The 16282-nt window shown below is 46.7% G+C and overlaps 1 protein-coding gene across 7 annotated transcripts in view; it reads right to left on the bottom strand.

The window, feature by feature from the left end:
- The window catches only part of STEAP1 (STEAP family member 1), a 76253-nt gene that overhangs the window by 19525 nt on the left and 40446 nt on the right, over positions 1 to 16282 (bottom strand). For all 7 annotated transcript variants that reach the window (XM_075587477.1, XM_075587476.1, XM_075587478.1 and 4 more), the window contains 2 exons: positions 10378 to 10890; positions 8263 to 8427 (listed from right to left, as the gene is read on the bottom strand). In XM_075587477.1, coding sequence (XP_075443592.1) covers positions 8263 to 8427; positions 10378 to 10890 — 678 coding nt within the window. The remainder of the gene's footprint in view (positions 1 to 8262; positions 8428 to 10377; positions 10891 to 16282) is intronic.

Consider the following 16282-nt stretch of genomic DNA (forward strand, 5'->3'; position numbering starts at 1 on the left):
CCTAGTGAAGTAGCTGAAGAAGCATACCCACCCCAGTCTCACTTAAGGGGGGGTACAAGGGCTACATATATATATATATATATATATATATATATATATATATATATATATATATCCATTGCTGGTTCAGACTATCTTTCTGCCCTCCTGTCACGTAAGTACTAGTAGCTACAGGCAGTGACAGGCTATCCTATGAGGTTTATCCCCCCTCACACAGCCTCCCTGAGTGGAAGGAGAGATGGTGACATTGGGTCTGTGTTGCAGCCAGTCATGGTGCAGACCCTGTGCCCTCCTCATTTGTATTAGGGAGGATGTCTTCCAAATGATAGTGTCAGTGCCTTCCCACCCGGGGAAGGGAGAGGAGCTCAGCCCCTCCTGGGGTTGAGTGAACCAAGATCTGTGCATAGCACAAGGCCTCAACATTATCTTCTGGCCAGCATAATCCAAGGACCTGAAACCCAGACTCCACAATATGCAACACTGTTATACCATCTTCAGTGGCTGCATCAAATAAAGACCCCCTTTATATACTTCTGGCTAAGTCGCAGTCTATTGGACAGAAGTATAGGAGAAAATAACTGTCATGGCAGGGACTGTCTGCAGCTTTGCTGTAGCCTGCTATGACTGGAGGCGCTGTCACCGAATAAAAAGAACCTGAGGATCACCTAAAGCCTGTCCTATTCCCCACAACATCGCAGAAGCTCATCTCTCCTGGACCCTCACAGGTAACCAGCACCACATGGACCTGTAGCCTAGGCAAAATCTCCCTGGGTGGCAGCAGTGCTACATATATTATATATATGTAACGGTATTTCTGGCCCGGCCTGACCCACCCAATCTCACATTGGCCCCTGTGGTCTAACCGGCCCCCATTACAGTGTAGATATGCCTGATGGTGCATCTGTTGGCTACAGGACTCCTGAGTCTCCCGCCTGATGGTGTGTGGGGAGGACCCGTCAGACAGGCAGCTGAGGTAGTGTGCTGAGTCTCACCTAGTTCCAGTGCAGCGCCTCCACCTCATCAGGGTCCCTGCGTCCGCATGGGGATGATCCTGACGAGGAACTCCTCTGTGGTGCAACCTCCTGTGTAATCATTGGACTCTCACACACAGGGGTTTCTCTGATCAGCTCCATCTTTATTGTCACGGTGGGCATAGCTGCCCTCCACAATGGGTGTATTTAGCCGATCATCTCGCCCGTGCTCCCCTTTGATAGGTATGTCACCTAGATGAGGGATTCACTATTCCCGCAGGAATCACTGCCCTGTGCCAGGTCCCTGGACACAGTCTCCCATGGAGTTACTAGAACATAACTAACACTCTGCAGAACTTGAACTCCTTCCTGAACCTTGCAAGAACTTTCCAGCAACTGTACTCGCCTTGAACTCTGACAGAACTAACTCTTGACACAGTGCTGTGCCTTATGTAACTTCTGAGGCTGACACACCTCTGACATCACTAACCATGGAGTCAGAGCATGTGACCAGTCCCATCCATACACAGGGCACCCCACCAGGGTGTGAGGGAAAACCTCCATGATTACTGCTGGCATGCCCACACTTACCAGGCCTTGCTGCCAGCAGGAGAGATGACTGTAGGCATTTTACATGAACGCTACATTCTCCCCCTGGTGAATCCCATCGTCCTCGCTGGGACCTAAATTTGTATACCTTTTTCCAGGAAGCACTGTAACGGAAAACATAATTAACATCACACAAATTTCCTCATAATGCAGTACACATGAATACAGTCATCCGCCAAGCCCGCCCCGACCAGCAGCCACAGACCCGCGTGATGCACAGTACCACCTAAAAATAGTGATAGGGGTCCGGTTTCTTTACTTCTCTACCCCCCATATCCAGAACTGTTACTGAGAAATGCCTGGGTAATCCCCTCTCTGGTCTATATGTTACTCTATGTTTATAGATATTTCTCCCAATGGCCCATATGCGGATTAAATGTTCTATCCGTTCCTCGGCCTTCTTTCCTATCACGGAACTCCCTCTCCCCACTAGGTGCATTTCTATGGCCTCCCTAAGCCACCTATCCCGGTTGTCCTCTATCTCATCCATGAGAGGCTCAGGGACATACGGGTACTCCAACCCGTGGGAAGATTTATATCGAGCCATTATGGTTCTCTCGGCCCTACTAATTCTAGTCAGGTCAGCCTTACCTCCCCTCCCAGGCAGCACCCATGATAGGGGTTCGTCAGGGTCCACGGGGTCTGACAAAATACTGGGACCCATAGGCTCTATTTCCCTATTCTCAATCTGCAGCCATCGCTCCTGCAGCTCTCTGTCCCTCTGTTCTGGGGTAAACTCTACCACCGCCCACCAATAGTCCACTACATCCTCTCGCCGGATGAGGAACCGAGTGCGGTCCATCCAGGCCGAGTACCCTTCAAATAATGGGGCCCACCACCGGTTCTCCCGGAATCTGTTTGACCCTCCTGAGTCCCTATCATCGTCCATGGAAAATACCCCTGATGACCTCTCAGATCGCGGTACGGACCACCTAAACGACCCCGAGGCCTTTACTACGGGTTGGGGTGCTGTAGTTGCCACTCTCAATTCTCCCCCTCCCCTTGAATCGCCCTCCGTAGCGCCACTGCGCTGCCTTTCCCCAGTCCGTCTTCCCTCTCCCCCTTGTGAATTGTCCACGTACTCCAGGCTAGGTGGTGAACCCGGTGACCGTGGGATGGGGGTAGGGGTGTTAACTATGGCGGGGGTTTGGGCATAGGGGCACGGAACGGGACCCCACGGGGTTACGACCCGCTCCTGGCTATCCGTAGACTGGTCCAAGGATGATGTCTCACCCTCCTCAGTCCTGAGATCGTCTCTCCAATTTCTGGGCCTTGTAAGTGATCGGGGACCTTCCCCCGATCGCCGAAGCGTCGCTGCTTTTTCTTCATGGGTTCCGCCGTCGCCGCCGGAAGTGACGTCCTCCCCGGAACCGGAAACGTCACCATCTTGCGTGGGACCCCCATGCGGGATCTCTTCCTCTATGACGACATCCGGTTGCTCCGCCGTCGTTGCCGGAAGTGATGCCGTCCCTCCACGTGCGCTTTGGGCCTGGCGCGGCCCCTCCAGCGCTTCGCTGTCCGCTGTAACCAGGTAAGTAATAGGGCTGCTTGGCTTACCCGTCCGCAGGGGTGTAGGCGTCTCTCTCCCGTCTCCGCCAGGTCCTGGGATGGTGGAACTCCGTCGGTCGGGTCGCCGATCTGCTGGGGACGTCCTGCCACTCACCCCACGGGGTGTCGTTCTCCCAGTCTGCCTTTTCAGCTCCGTTTTTACCACCGCCAGCTCACGGAGGTCCTCGTCCGAGTAATCCCCTTTCTCTGACTTAGGGGTCTCCAAGTGGGGTGACAGTCTCTTTTCCCCGAACGCGGGGGTTGATTCAGTCGCCTCAATCGCCATTGACCCAGCCGACTTGACCGGCTCCAGTCCCTTGTCTCCGGGACTCGCGCGGTTGATCCATAGCGCGCCCGGGGACTCGGCGGAGCGCCTTGTCACATCCACCGGGGGGTCAGCAGGCTGTATAGGAATAAAGGTGGGCATAGGCCACAGGTACAAAGTCCCGCAATGAGGACAACGTGCCGCCGTATTGACCGTGCCTCCGGGCAGCCCGCATTGTAGGCAGAGCCCGACCACCGTCTCGGTGTTGGCCACCCTCACTACTAGCACCACGCCGGGCACTGAGTAGGGCTGTGTAGAGACCATTGTGCCCACAGTGGAGGAGCAGGCCATTCTTTGTACAGGAGCCACTTCCTGTACAGGTCTCTCCTTCTCAGTGGTTCCTCGCAACTGACTGATGGAAGTTGCTGGATCCGCCACTCCCTGCTTCGGCTCCTCCCTTCTCTGACAGAGCTGGAACCCGCCCCCAGGGGTTGCAATAATGGGCGGGTCCCACAGGGGAATATCATGCCCCTTAATTAAGGCCGCACCTCTCTCAGTCCTGGTGGGCGCGGTTAGCGTTTTCGCGCCAATTTCCCCACAAGGGTGGGGGTCTTTTCCCGCGGCTAGTTCCCGCCTTCTCCTGGCAGCCGCCCTCTGTGCAAGATAACCATCCTTTTTGCACGGCTCCTCCACGGCCGGAACTACTTTTTGTAGTGGCGCCGTCTGGATATCAGTCCCTGGGCCCAGTGGGTGCATTCCCACAGGCCATAGTAGAAAGTCACTCCCCCTGGTAGAAATCAGGGGAGGGTCCCATAGACTAAGCGGTTGACTCAGCACAGGGGCTGAGTTAGTCACTGTCCATCCCGGCGCAGCCATAGCTTTCGCGCCATGCCCCCCATCAGGGCGGGGCTCTGCTGTTCGCGCCATTCCCGGCCAGCTCTTTGCAAGTCCTGCATCAGCCATTTTTTCTGCGACTGGCCCATGCGGTTTCCCTAGCAAGCGGGAACCGCCATTTTGATTGACTTTTACGCCCAAAAAGTCCATTTGTTTGCTCTCCTCACGGGGTTCTCCCCCAATTATTACAATTTCCTCACACTCTTCAAGGGTGGCCCCTCGCTGTCCCAGACAGGATAAAAACGGGGCAGCCACGGCCTTCGCTCCGCTCCAGAGCAGATTGGTCAATGATAACTCGGCGACAGTCTGCTCTTCAGTGGGTTGCACGCAACGGGTGCCCTCCCCATCAGCCTCTGTCCGCCATTTCATGTTCTCCACCCCACGCGGATCCTCCACTCTCTCGTAACAGTTATCATACATGGGGCTCCACTCTGCGGGGCAGCCACCACACCGGTACAATAAAGATTAGCTTCAGATGCACCACCACATGTGTACCTTATCTAGGTGTGACCCAGTGTTGCACTACCTCAGGCTAGGCTCACTCTCTCAGTGTCTGCTGTGACTCCTTCCTCCCAGTCTGTGCTTCCTACGGTGAGTGTCTGGAATGGGCTAGGTACTCTGGCTCTGCCATGCAGTACTTGGGGCGTCTACCTGTCTTGGTCAGCCTAGCGCAGACCCTCTCCAGGACTCCTGACCAAGTTAACAGGCTATCCCTTCTGGCATCCTACCAACTAGCACTGCCTCAAGGTGACTCGGTCAGCTATAGCCCGGCTCCAAACCCCTCACTCCTTTCAGGCCCCTAGGTTGTCCCTGCGAACTGACAATATCCCGTCAGCCCCCTGACCACCCCTAGGTCCGTCCCTACGCAGCACAAAGTGGCAGCAGACACTCTATCCCTGTTTCCCAGTGTGCCTAGCTAGAGCCTGTCCTGATGACAGATCTGATCTCAGCAGCTCGCCTCCAAATGTAACGGTGTTTCTGCCTGGCCTGACCCACCCAATCTCACATTGGCCCATGTGGTCTAACCGGCCCCCATTACAGTGTAGATATGCCTGATGGTGCACCTGTTGGCTACAGGACTCCTGAGTCTCCCGCCTGATGGTGTGTGGGGAGGACCCGTCAGACAGGCAGCTGAGGTAGTGTGCTGAGTCTCACCTAGTTCCAGTGCAGCGCCTCCACCTCATCAGGGTCCCTGCGTCCGCATGGGGATGATCCTGACGAGGAACTCCTCTGTGGTGCAACCTCCTGTGTAATCATTGGACTCTCACACACAGGGGTTTCTCTGATCAGCTCCATCTTTATTGTCACGGTGGGCATAGCTGCCCTCCACAATGGGTGTATTTAGCCGATCATCTCGCCCGTGCTCCCCTTTGATAGGTATGTCACCTAGATGAGGGATTCACTATTCCCGCAGGAATCACTGCCCTGTGCCAGGTCCCTGGACACAGTCTCCCATGGAGTTACTAGAACATAACTAACACTCTGCAGAACTTGAACTCCTTCCTGAACCTTGCAAGAACTTTCCAGCAACTGTACTCGCCTTGAACTCTGACAGAACTAACTCTTGACACAGTGCTGTGCCTTATGTAACTTCTGAGGCTGACACACCTCTGACATCACTAACCATGGAGTCAGAGCATGTGACCAGTCCCATCCATACACAGGGCACCCCACCAGGGTGTGAGGGAAAACCTCCATGATTACTGCTGGCATGCCCACACTTACCAGGCCTTGCTGCCAGCAGGAGAGATGACTGTAGGCATTTTACATGACCGCTACATATATATATATATATAAAAATCATACCATTGGTAAATGTTAGTAGAAAAGAGATGTCTAAGTTCCAGTTATTACACCTGTCAAAGGTCTATATTTAATACACCTATTTTAGGCCTGTATTTAATATATAGTAACGTTAAGCAGTGGTCCCTTCGAACGGAATATGTCATCCCGATTCAAATAAATGGAGCATAAATCTTTGTTTAAGCACAGCATATCGAATACAGGTCTTCCAGAGACAAAATGGAGACCTCAAAGCAAAGTTGTTATGTTTGATGGTATAAATTGGGATTAAACGATCGTATTTGCCCAAAAATAAATATAATTTTAGAAGCAGCTGGAAAGAAAACATTTTATATGCCCACATGCACATACTGTATGAAAGGATTTGGGTGACTGTCCCTTTAAGAAATTCCTTCCTCAATTCACTTTGTTCGGTGTCTGTTCCTGGATGGTATTTTTATTTTTGCCCATGCGCATAGGTCTTGGTCAGATTACTTCATTTACTTTCTCTCCTAAAACAACCCACTCTATTAACATACACATTCTTTGCACACAACACTATTTCAAATTAGGAGATGCAAATTCTGTCCTATCAGACACTAGCATGAATCATAGATGTATCACTCTATCCAATCACAAGTTACTAAATGTATGCCACTCCCCTGTATAGGGAGAATATATCTGTTTGACTTTATTTGTCTCCCCATGTGAGCACATCCCTGGGTATGGCTTGCATCTGCTAATTAGTAAACTAGGTGAAGAATTACTCCATTGTTTGTGTTTCAACTTATTCCTAAACATACTTTTTTACACACTCTGTGTGTGTCTGTGTCTGTGTGTGTCTCTGTGTGTGTGTGTGTCTATGTGTGTGTGTGTCTCTGTGTGTGTCTCTGTCTGGGTGTCTCTCTTTCGTACGGTTTGAGCTTCCTTCCACAATCAACATGGCTTCTTCAAGCCCCAAGGCGAAGCTTCCTCCGTTTTACCCTCTTAGGCTACGGTCCCAGTCATGTCTGTGACACGCGCGCCCGGGGGGGGGGGGGGCGGCGCATGCACAGCTCTAACCGCGATCTACGGTCTGAGGGGAGAGAGGGAGCTTGCGACGGGAGGTGGCGTGGTCGGGGATTTGCGGGGGCGTGCCCATTACGTCACGCGGCTGGTTCGCCCTCATTGGGTGAACCGCCGTTGGGGGCGTGGCCACGCCTCCGTCGCAAGTTTTAAACTCAATTTCATTGAGTTTAAAAAAACTTGCAGTACGGCGCGGCTGCACCTTCAGCGTGAAGGTGCGTACTGGGCCCTTCCCCATTGAGGGGCGGTGCTTACACGCACAGCGCACACCGTGCCGTGCGCTGTGGCAGTGACTGGGGCCTTAGGCTGCGGTCCCAGTAACTACTACAGCGCACGCCTCGGCGTGCACTGTGCAATCAAGCCCCGCCCCCCAAGTCAGGCCGGTCCCAGTTCCTACCTTGTCGCGCACCTTTCCCCAGCGGTGCGCGACAGGTTTTCAGGCAGGCAGGGGAATTTGAGATTAGCATTTGCGACGGAGGAGTGGCCACGCCCCCGCCGGCGGTTCAGCCAATGAGGGCGAACCAGCCGTGGGACGTCATGGCCACGCCCCGCAAACCCACCGCCACGCCCCCTCCCGTCAGACCGCCGATCGCGGTGTAGCGCTGTGCACGCGCCGCCCCCCCCCCCCCCCCCGCCGGGCGCGCGTGCCACAGTGAAGACTGGGGACTCACCCTTACTTCATACTACAGCCCACAAAGTGGGAGGGGCCCAATTATAATTCAAGTATGTACTTTTCAACGTAACTTTATTAAAAAAAACATTAATCTATGCCGATTATAAGCCAAACTATAGGTTCACTCTCAAGCTGTTCTGAACTCAGTGTAGTGATATGTTTTAAAGTTGAGGTGTTGATTAAGATCATATATGAAGTTGCAATAAAGTCGAAGCACTCATCCATGTTTCAACTCTCTGCAATTTTTAATTATATTGCCATTCAAAATATGTGTAATAGTTTTTAAAATGAAGTCCCACAAGTATAACTGCGAACAGCACAGAACAAACACTACTGAATATACATACTACAGTACTTTTGTCGGGGAGAAAACAATGTAGGTTGCAGTGAGCAGTTCTCAGTTATAAACTTGTTGTTTGAGATTTTATTGTTTAAATACATTTTGTACACTGTACCTGAATGAACTGGAACTCTCGCCAGGACAACGAGTTGCTCACAGATGGAATTGATGCCACAGCCAATATGGCCAGAATAGCAAGTGCTAAAATTCCTAGACACACATACATTTCCATCCTCCATACATCATGTTCAATCCAAGCATTTTCTTTCTGCTGCTTTACCTGCAAGAGATGGCAAATACATGCAAATAATTATTCATTTTCTAAGTACAATCAGAAGCAAAAAAGTATTGACAGTTTGTAACAGGGTGGATCCCGTCAGATACTGAGACAGGGAAAACTTGTTTACATAACCTCGTCAGTGCTGTATGTGGCTAATTGTAAAGCAGAATACTTTAATTAATCTTATCTGCCTCATTAGCAGAGTTTAAAAAAACTACAGTAGTTACTGCACAGTTTGTTTTCCAAAAGCAGTGTCCACCTCTACACACATCTCCTAAACAGTTCAATTAATAAAACGATCAAAACAAAAACTCTTGCCATGTATGTCAATTGTAATATTTTTTTTATGGCGGTAGGAATGGAGTTAATCTATTATGTTAAAGAAATTCATTGTCATATACTGTATGCTCGTAAATTCATTATATTAGAATCTTATCCACTTTCATCACTTACAAATCTTCTATGACCGCATTACCATTTTTAGAGCAAAACAATACCACGTGTTTAGAAAGGTGTTGACTTCAGCTACACGTACATAGTTATATAATCATCCTGATTGGAAAGGATTTCCGAAACATAATTGCTATTGCTAATTAATTGTATTTATTAATAACATGAAATATGGAATCACGGTTATAATTTCTAAAAAATAAAAACAATTTGAATACAACCTTACGACTCGATTCATTGTAAGAGACCCATAAAGTAGAAAGCTATCCCATGGTCAAAGTATGATACAGACGCAGCAGGCTTTATTACTTACTCAGGAGTGATCTATTGTGATGTACAATACTGCACCATTACTGACATGCAATTATTTGTAAACTACTATGTGATATTCTGAGTTATACCAGGATATGTTGTGTTATCTGGGGGAACAATGTCACGCGTTACACCTGTAGTACTGGTTAGTTCAAACTACTACTTATTACTCTTATTTCCAAATGTACTGCTTCACCTTTGTAGGTGATCAATAAATTCAGAAAGTTATCATGTATACCTATGCATAAGGGGGCTTGTCCTCTGGATAAGATTGCCTTGTATCTAAATGAGAACGTGTGTTTTATGTTTAGCGTGACATACTTTCTAAACTTTCAAGTAAATTCATTTTCAGTGGATATTGCCTTTGCAACTGGTGCAATAAATCACATTTTTAAATGCATAATTACAGGTGTGCATGATAATTTTCTACATTTACCAGTTTTTATTTTTGGTTGTCAACAACTATTTTTTACATCTGTACTTTTGGTGTGATTTGGTATAAATGAACTAATCTATAAAAAGAAACTCTTTGTTTTACTTCCTAGAGAGTGTACATTTCCTAAAATAGGTAGAGAAATATAAGAAATATTCATAATTGTTCACTATTAAAAGTCCCGACTGTGGTTCAATACTGTATACAAACAATAACGTTTGAAATACTTGGTCCAATAAAGAGCATTATACTAACAACATTTGATTTTCCTCCTCCCCTTTTATTTTTCAGCTGTGTGTTATGTTGCATTAAATCACAGTGCAGAATGGGCCCCCTTAGGGACCTGTAAATTAGGGGAAGGTCTGGTTACAGGAGCCTATGGGTGCCATGTTTGTATCAATGGGGTTAAATCACTTTGCTGCCAATGGCTACTGTAATGATAATTATTACATTGCCTTGTGGTAACAAAGTTTGTTATGTGCATGTGGACATTTGGCATTAATTGTGATAGTGACTGCCACAGATATCCTGCATCATCGCATAAGCTCTGCATACAAGTTACGTAAGTACTGCATAGCTATTGTGCATGTATAATTCTGTGTAAATTGGTTGTACTGTAAAAAGCGACATAAATATGAATCGGTAATATTTTTCCGAATGCCAAATATTTCCCCCCGATTTAGCAACCTTTAGTAAATCCTTGTCTTGGACCAATGCATCTACCAATAGATTCCTACATTGTGGTACAATTATACCTGCTGATATGCCCAGTTGAGAAGCTTGTATCTGTAAGACCTTCGCATTGGATAGGACAAACTGTAGAGTGCGTGCAGTGCACCGAAGAAAAAACTCAGCAGTCCAAACTGCTTCCTTCTAAGCATCCATGTATCCAGCCAGTGTGGAAATCTTTGGTACTTTGTTCCCTTGTAAAGTTGAAGCGCTGCAGCCAATATACCAGGCAAATAAGCCAAAGTCAACAGCGTGATGGAAACCACCGGCAAAACTTTGTTCACCACTAAAATTGGAACTCTGTAGAATTCGTTTTTCTCATGCACCAGGAAAGGGTGCAGGACTTCTCTTATAAAAGTATAAATAAATATAAGTAGTGACACTGCAGCTGCTACTTTGACAGGCAAACACCATTTTGGAAAGAGGTCAAGTTTCCTGTTTGTGGCACTGGCAGAGTGCCACTCAAACACATCAAAATATGATGCTCGGTCAATATTGTCAGGTTCCTGATCTGCACTGCCAATCTGTAAATCCGCGTTCTGGAAAAACAAGAGCAAAGGTGTGCATATCAGAACAGGAACATAGTAAGGTAGAAACGGAAAATATTACTGTTCACAATACTTAGGTGCACAGATTTTTTTTCTCACTTGATATTCTTATTCACAAGAGACTATTTACTGTATAAGAAATGTATGCAGATGCTATGACTATGGTGAGGTGCACTATAGCAGAATGTGCAAGATTTCCTACAGTGTTCTGCAGAAAAGCAAACAGGGCCTTTTAAACTTAAGTGCTTGAACATTGTGTGCATACTGTATCTGTTATCTTTGTCTTTGTTCACAAATTCTGCTATCTTCTACACACAATTACATGGTTGTTTTCTGGGGGAGGAAGTTAAGGGAGGGATGTATGAGGAATAATCTGACAAACTATGTACAGTATATTGAAACTAATTGGTGACTATACAAATATTTTCCTTGTGCTGTAAAACAGATGTAAATAAATGCACCGTCATAATTGGTCTCTTTTTCTCAAAGTATTAAGCCGGTCTGCACCTAATTGGACGTCATGTTATTTGAGAAGTGTCAAAAGAAGGACTGAGGGAGTTAAGTGATGCAAGTATGTTTAAACCTTTGCATCGGTGTCAAGAAGCTCTGCTAAGGCAGAGTTGGGCAATAAACCGGGTTGATAATAATACCGCGGTTATAAAAGAATGATGGTAAGGTGATTTGTGTAACTTTTTATTATCGCGGTATCAGCCCGGCCACACAGCTGATGCTGAGCTGCATCGCACTCCTCCTCCATCATTTCCTCAGATATTAGCACAGGCCTTGGTCCTCTCCAGACTGGATTTCGCTAATTTTCTGCTGATGGGTCTCCAAAAATATCATATGAAAGCCCTGCAGTTGGTGCAAAACACTACTGCCCATCTTATACCAGTCAAGGTGAGACCACATCTCGCCAGTACTACAGTACAAGATCTGCACTGGTTCCTGGTGGAGGAAAGGGTTCATTTTAAGATCTTGACCCTTACCTTTAAGGCTATCCCTGGACTAGCCCCCCTTACCAACAGAATCGCCCCTCAACTGATTTGAGCCTCGCTTTAAGGTCAGAAAAGCTGATGGGAGAGCTTTTTCATGGATTGCTCCAAAACTGGAATAAGCTCTGTGCGGCTTTAGCAAATCAGGAAGCTTTACTTCCATTCAGAAAGGAATAAAAAACCTTCCTTTTTAAACAAAACATTGCAAACAGACCCTAATACCCTGGCAGCCAGCTTTCCTGCTCCCATTCATGCTTCCCGCCCTTTATTGGTCTTCCTCATAGTTCCTCATAGGTTCTTTTTCAGTAATTGCTTGTTAGGGCTGCACCGTGCACACACACACCACATAGTCAGTAATGGTGACAACCTACACCGCTACCCTATGCGTTTCGTGAAGGAAACTTCACTTCCTCAGGGGTTTATTTGCACGGAGCAGCCCTAACAAGCAATTACAGCAGTAACAACTACCGCGTCTCATACACGTGTGAGAGTGAGAGGGCGGATAGCTGGACCCGCCATACAGACATTTCTGGCATGAGCACCCCGGTGAGACTCTTCCTACTACCGCTGCGGACCACGTGACGGACACGAGAGGAACCCGGTTGCGTGTACCAATGGTGCCAAGCAAGTATCCTGGTGGAGTGTCCCTTTGTTGCTATTTGGATAGAGACTATCCTACATACTTGCTAAAATCCTGCTTTCTGTGAGTAGGATTTCAATTTTTCCAAATTGGATGGTCAGCTGTCCTGTTCACTATCCACATGGTCATATTTTATATATTTTAATAAATAATTTTCTAGCTTACCACTAGGTGTTGTTTATATGTGCTGTCAGTTTTTAGTATGTTAGTTTGTTAATGTTGGTTATGTTTTTTGCCTGTAGTACCTAACAGTTATATGCTATGATATTTCTCTGTTTTTTTCTTTTACATGCTATGAGACTGTACGTGTGGCTTAATTGAAGATCACTGGATCATCTAACTGGACATTTATATATGGTCAGAGTATCACTGTTATTTATTGGTGAGCAGCACGTTACACATTTTTTACAAATAAATTAGATAATCTTTTTATATTTATTGTGTTATTTCACTGCTTGCAGTACTGTGTTTACAGCAGTTTCTAAATTTAATACCTGGATTAAAAATTCCAGGAAACAACATTTTGCAGCAGAAGAGAAAGTGGTTTACCAAAAGTACAGACGTTTTGATTTATTCAACATTACTTCCTGTTCTTTTGTTTAATGACAAAATCACTCCCAGTCTACCCTAGTGTGATTCCATTGACATAATTCATTTTAAATTTACATTGATGAACTTGGAGGTCTTTTTGTCCCAGTGCAAAAACTAGTAAATCCCCTAGTCTACAATGTCTGAGCTAATGGCAGAAAGTAATCCCATAGCCATGTGAGTACAAGTATTGCAAGCATGCACAGTCATCACAAACAAAATGTAAGCAAATTCATTTTGTAATGTGATTAAAGTAATATTAAGCTCATTACTGATAATATACCTTGGCAGGGGAGCATATAATTTTACATAAAAATAGATAACATACACTGAACTAACATTACAGTATATTAAGATATGAATTTCAATCAACCAAAGCATTCACTAAGGTTACCCAAGATTTCCTTAATATAAAGTCAAACAAACATGTTAACATTATGCAACTTGGTCTCTGCATCCTTTAGGCTGCGGCCCAGCGGCGCGTGCAACCGAGTCCATGGTCTGCAGAGAACTGCAGGGGGAAAGACAGAGAGGGGCGTGACGGAGGCACGGCTGTGATGTCACCTTGCAGGCTCGCCCTCATTGGCTGAACCGCCGGGGGGCTTGGTCCTAGCACTACGTCAATTTTCTTGAGAACAGGAGTTTGTCGGCGCAGCGCGGTGGCCGCCCCTCACAGTGGGCCCGGCCCCATTGTGGGGCGGATCTTGTCCCTGCAGCGTCCACCACAGCGGGGCATTGATAAAGTGACTGGCATTGATAAAGAACTTTGTATAGTTCGAAACGTCGTGCCTTTGACAGAATACATTCTTATATCAAATCTGCAGTGGCCTGGATTTTCCATTCATTTTCATGCTTAGGATCTCGCTAGACAGGTTTTCCCCTGAACCACCGTGCACCAATATTGAAACGCAAGTAATTTTGCTCTTTTTTTCTGGTATATGGTGTGCAGCACTGCATCTTTTTTTGTATTATAACCTCACTTCACATCCTTTACGGGGTTTAAAAAAAACCAAAAAAAAAACCAAGTAGGGGCAATCAGGGTCGCATGTTTAAAGTGGCTCATTTTTAAGTGTGATACACTGTGGAGTGTAACAGGGAGTTCAAAATAAGTTAACAAGACGTGGACAACCGTACACCTACTGGCCCTCGCTTCTGGAGTTGAACAACGCTAGATAGGAGGAGAGTTTCTATCACAGACTCAAGAAGATGCAGCTCTCTTCACTCTAGAGCACCTCCACTCATATATTGCATTTCTCAGATCTTCCATTTTATACTAACTTATATTTCAACACTAAACTATCACTCCTATAACTGTCATGGCTCCTCTAATATTTATATTTGCTCTGACCCAATTTCTTTTCAAAATACACTTTTCTTTCTACCAGCCTCTTGATTCTTCTAACTCCATTCATATATCTCCATCCTTCTCAATTTCTCAGTTCACATGAACTCCTTTCCTATCTGCACCCTCTGACACTACACAGCAATACCCTCTGCACTAAATCACACCACTACAAATCCTCCCCACACGCGCTCTTTCCATGCTTCTGGGAATATCTCTCCCAATCCTGGCCCATGTCTTATTTCTACATTTTCTCCTCCTCGCCTCACATACAACTTCTACTCCTCCTGGTGTCAACCCCTCTAACCTCATACCCCTCCCCTTTCAACTTCTGTCTCCTCTATCTTTCTCCTGTGCCCTTTGGAAAGCATGCCCTTTGGAAAGCATGCTCCCTTTCTAAAAAGTTCCTGTCTGTACAGTACATTACATCTTTTTGTCCCACTCTGCTCCCTTTTGCTATAACTGAGACTTGGCTCACTCATTCGACCCTGCACTTGAAGCTGCCCTCTCATATGATGGCTTTTCTTTCTCCCATACTCTACCATGCGCCCTGATGGCAGGAGTGGAGATGTTGGGCTCCTCCTCAGTTCAATCTACCATTACCGAGCACTTCCTCTCTTTTCCTTCCTTTTGAGACTCACACTGTTCATTTTTTATCTCCTCTCCCGCTCCATGTGGCAGTCATCTATTGCACACCTACCTCTACTCACCCCCCTTCTGTCTTTCTCTCGGACTTTGAATTCTGACTCTCCTTCTTTCTCTCCTCTGACTCCCCTGTTCTTCTCCTTGAGCACTCCAACTTTTATATTAATGACCCCTCTCTTTGTTGGGATTCGCACTTTTTCTCTCCAACCTCTTCTTTTGGCCCCCACCAATGGACTGCAGCCAGCACCCACAAGGATGGCCACTACCTGGATCTGGTTTTCACAAAACATTTTTCTCGCTCAGATTTCTCTATTTCACCGTTTCCTCTCTCTGACCATCATCTCATCTTATTTTCTCTCTCTCACTTCTCCCCTTCTCAATATCCATCTACCCCTCATTTCTCCAGAGACCTGCTCTATTAACCTACCGGCTCTTGATTCCACTTTGCGCTCCTCCCTCTCTCTCTCTGCCCTACTACAGACTCTGACAACTTGGTCATGAACTACAACCCTGCCCTATCCTCTTCATCTACATGCCCCTCTTTTTCTCCCTTCTAATCTCAGACCCTGGCTAAACTACCACACACGCGTGCTCTGCTCCTGTACTGGCACTTTTGGACACCTCTGGAGGGAATCTCATACTCTCGCAGACTTCTTTCAATACAAATGTATCCTAACCTGTTTCAACTCTGCCCCCTCCCAGGCTAAACAAACCTATTTTTTTTCCATTAATAAACACTCACAAGTCTAACCCATGCCACCTCTTCTGTCTTTTACACTCTTCTCAGACCACCATCTGTTACCTATTTTTCTTCCTCAATTTCACCGCAGGACTTTTCTGACTATTTCAAGACAAAGGTGGATTCCATTCATCAAGACATCCTCTCTGTACGCTCCTCACATTCTACACTCTTCCTAACTCTCCTGCCTTTCTTGACTCTTTTTCCTCTGTCACAGAGGAGTATGTCGCTGCCGATCTCTTCTCTCTCTACCACTCCCTCCCATCTCCTCAAACTTCTTGCTCCTACTCTAAATCTACACTCACATATTTTCAACTCCTCTCTCTACTCTACTACCTTTCCCTTCTCCTTCAAAACACCCAACAGGTATACCTTTACTCAAAAACAGCAAGCTTTACCCTACCCGTCTCTAATTATCACCATGCCTTGTGTTCTCT

Source organism: Ascaphus truei, chromosome 2 (genome assembly GCF_040206685.1).
Source record: "Ascaphus truei isolate aAscTru1 chromosome 2, aAscTru1.hap1, whole genome shotgun sequence".
Lineage (NCBI taxonomy): Eukaryota > Metazoa > Chordata > Amphibia > Anura > Ascaphidae > Ascaphus > Ascaphus truei.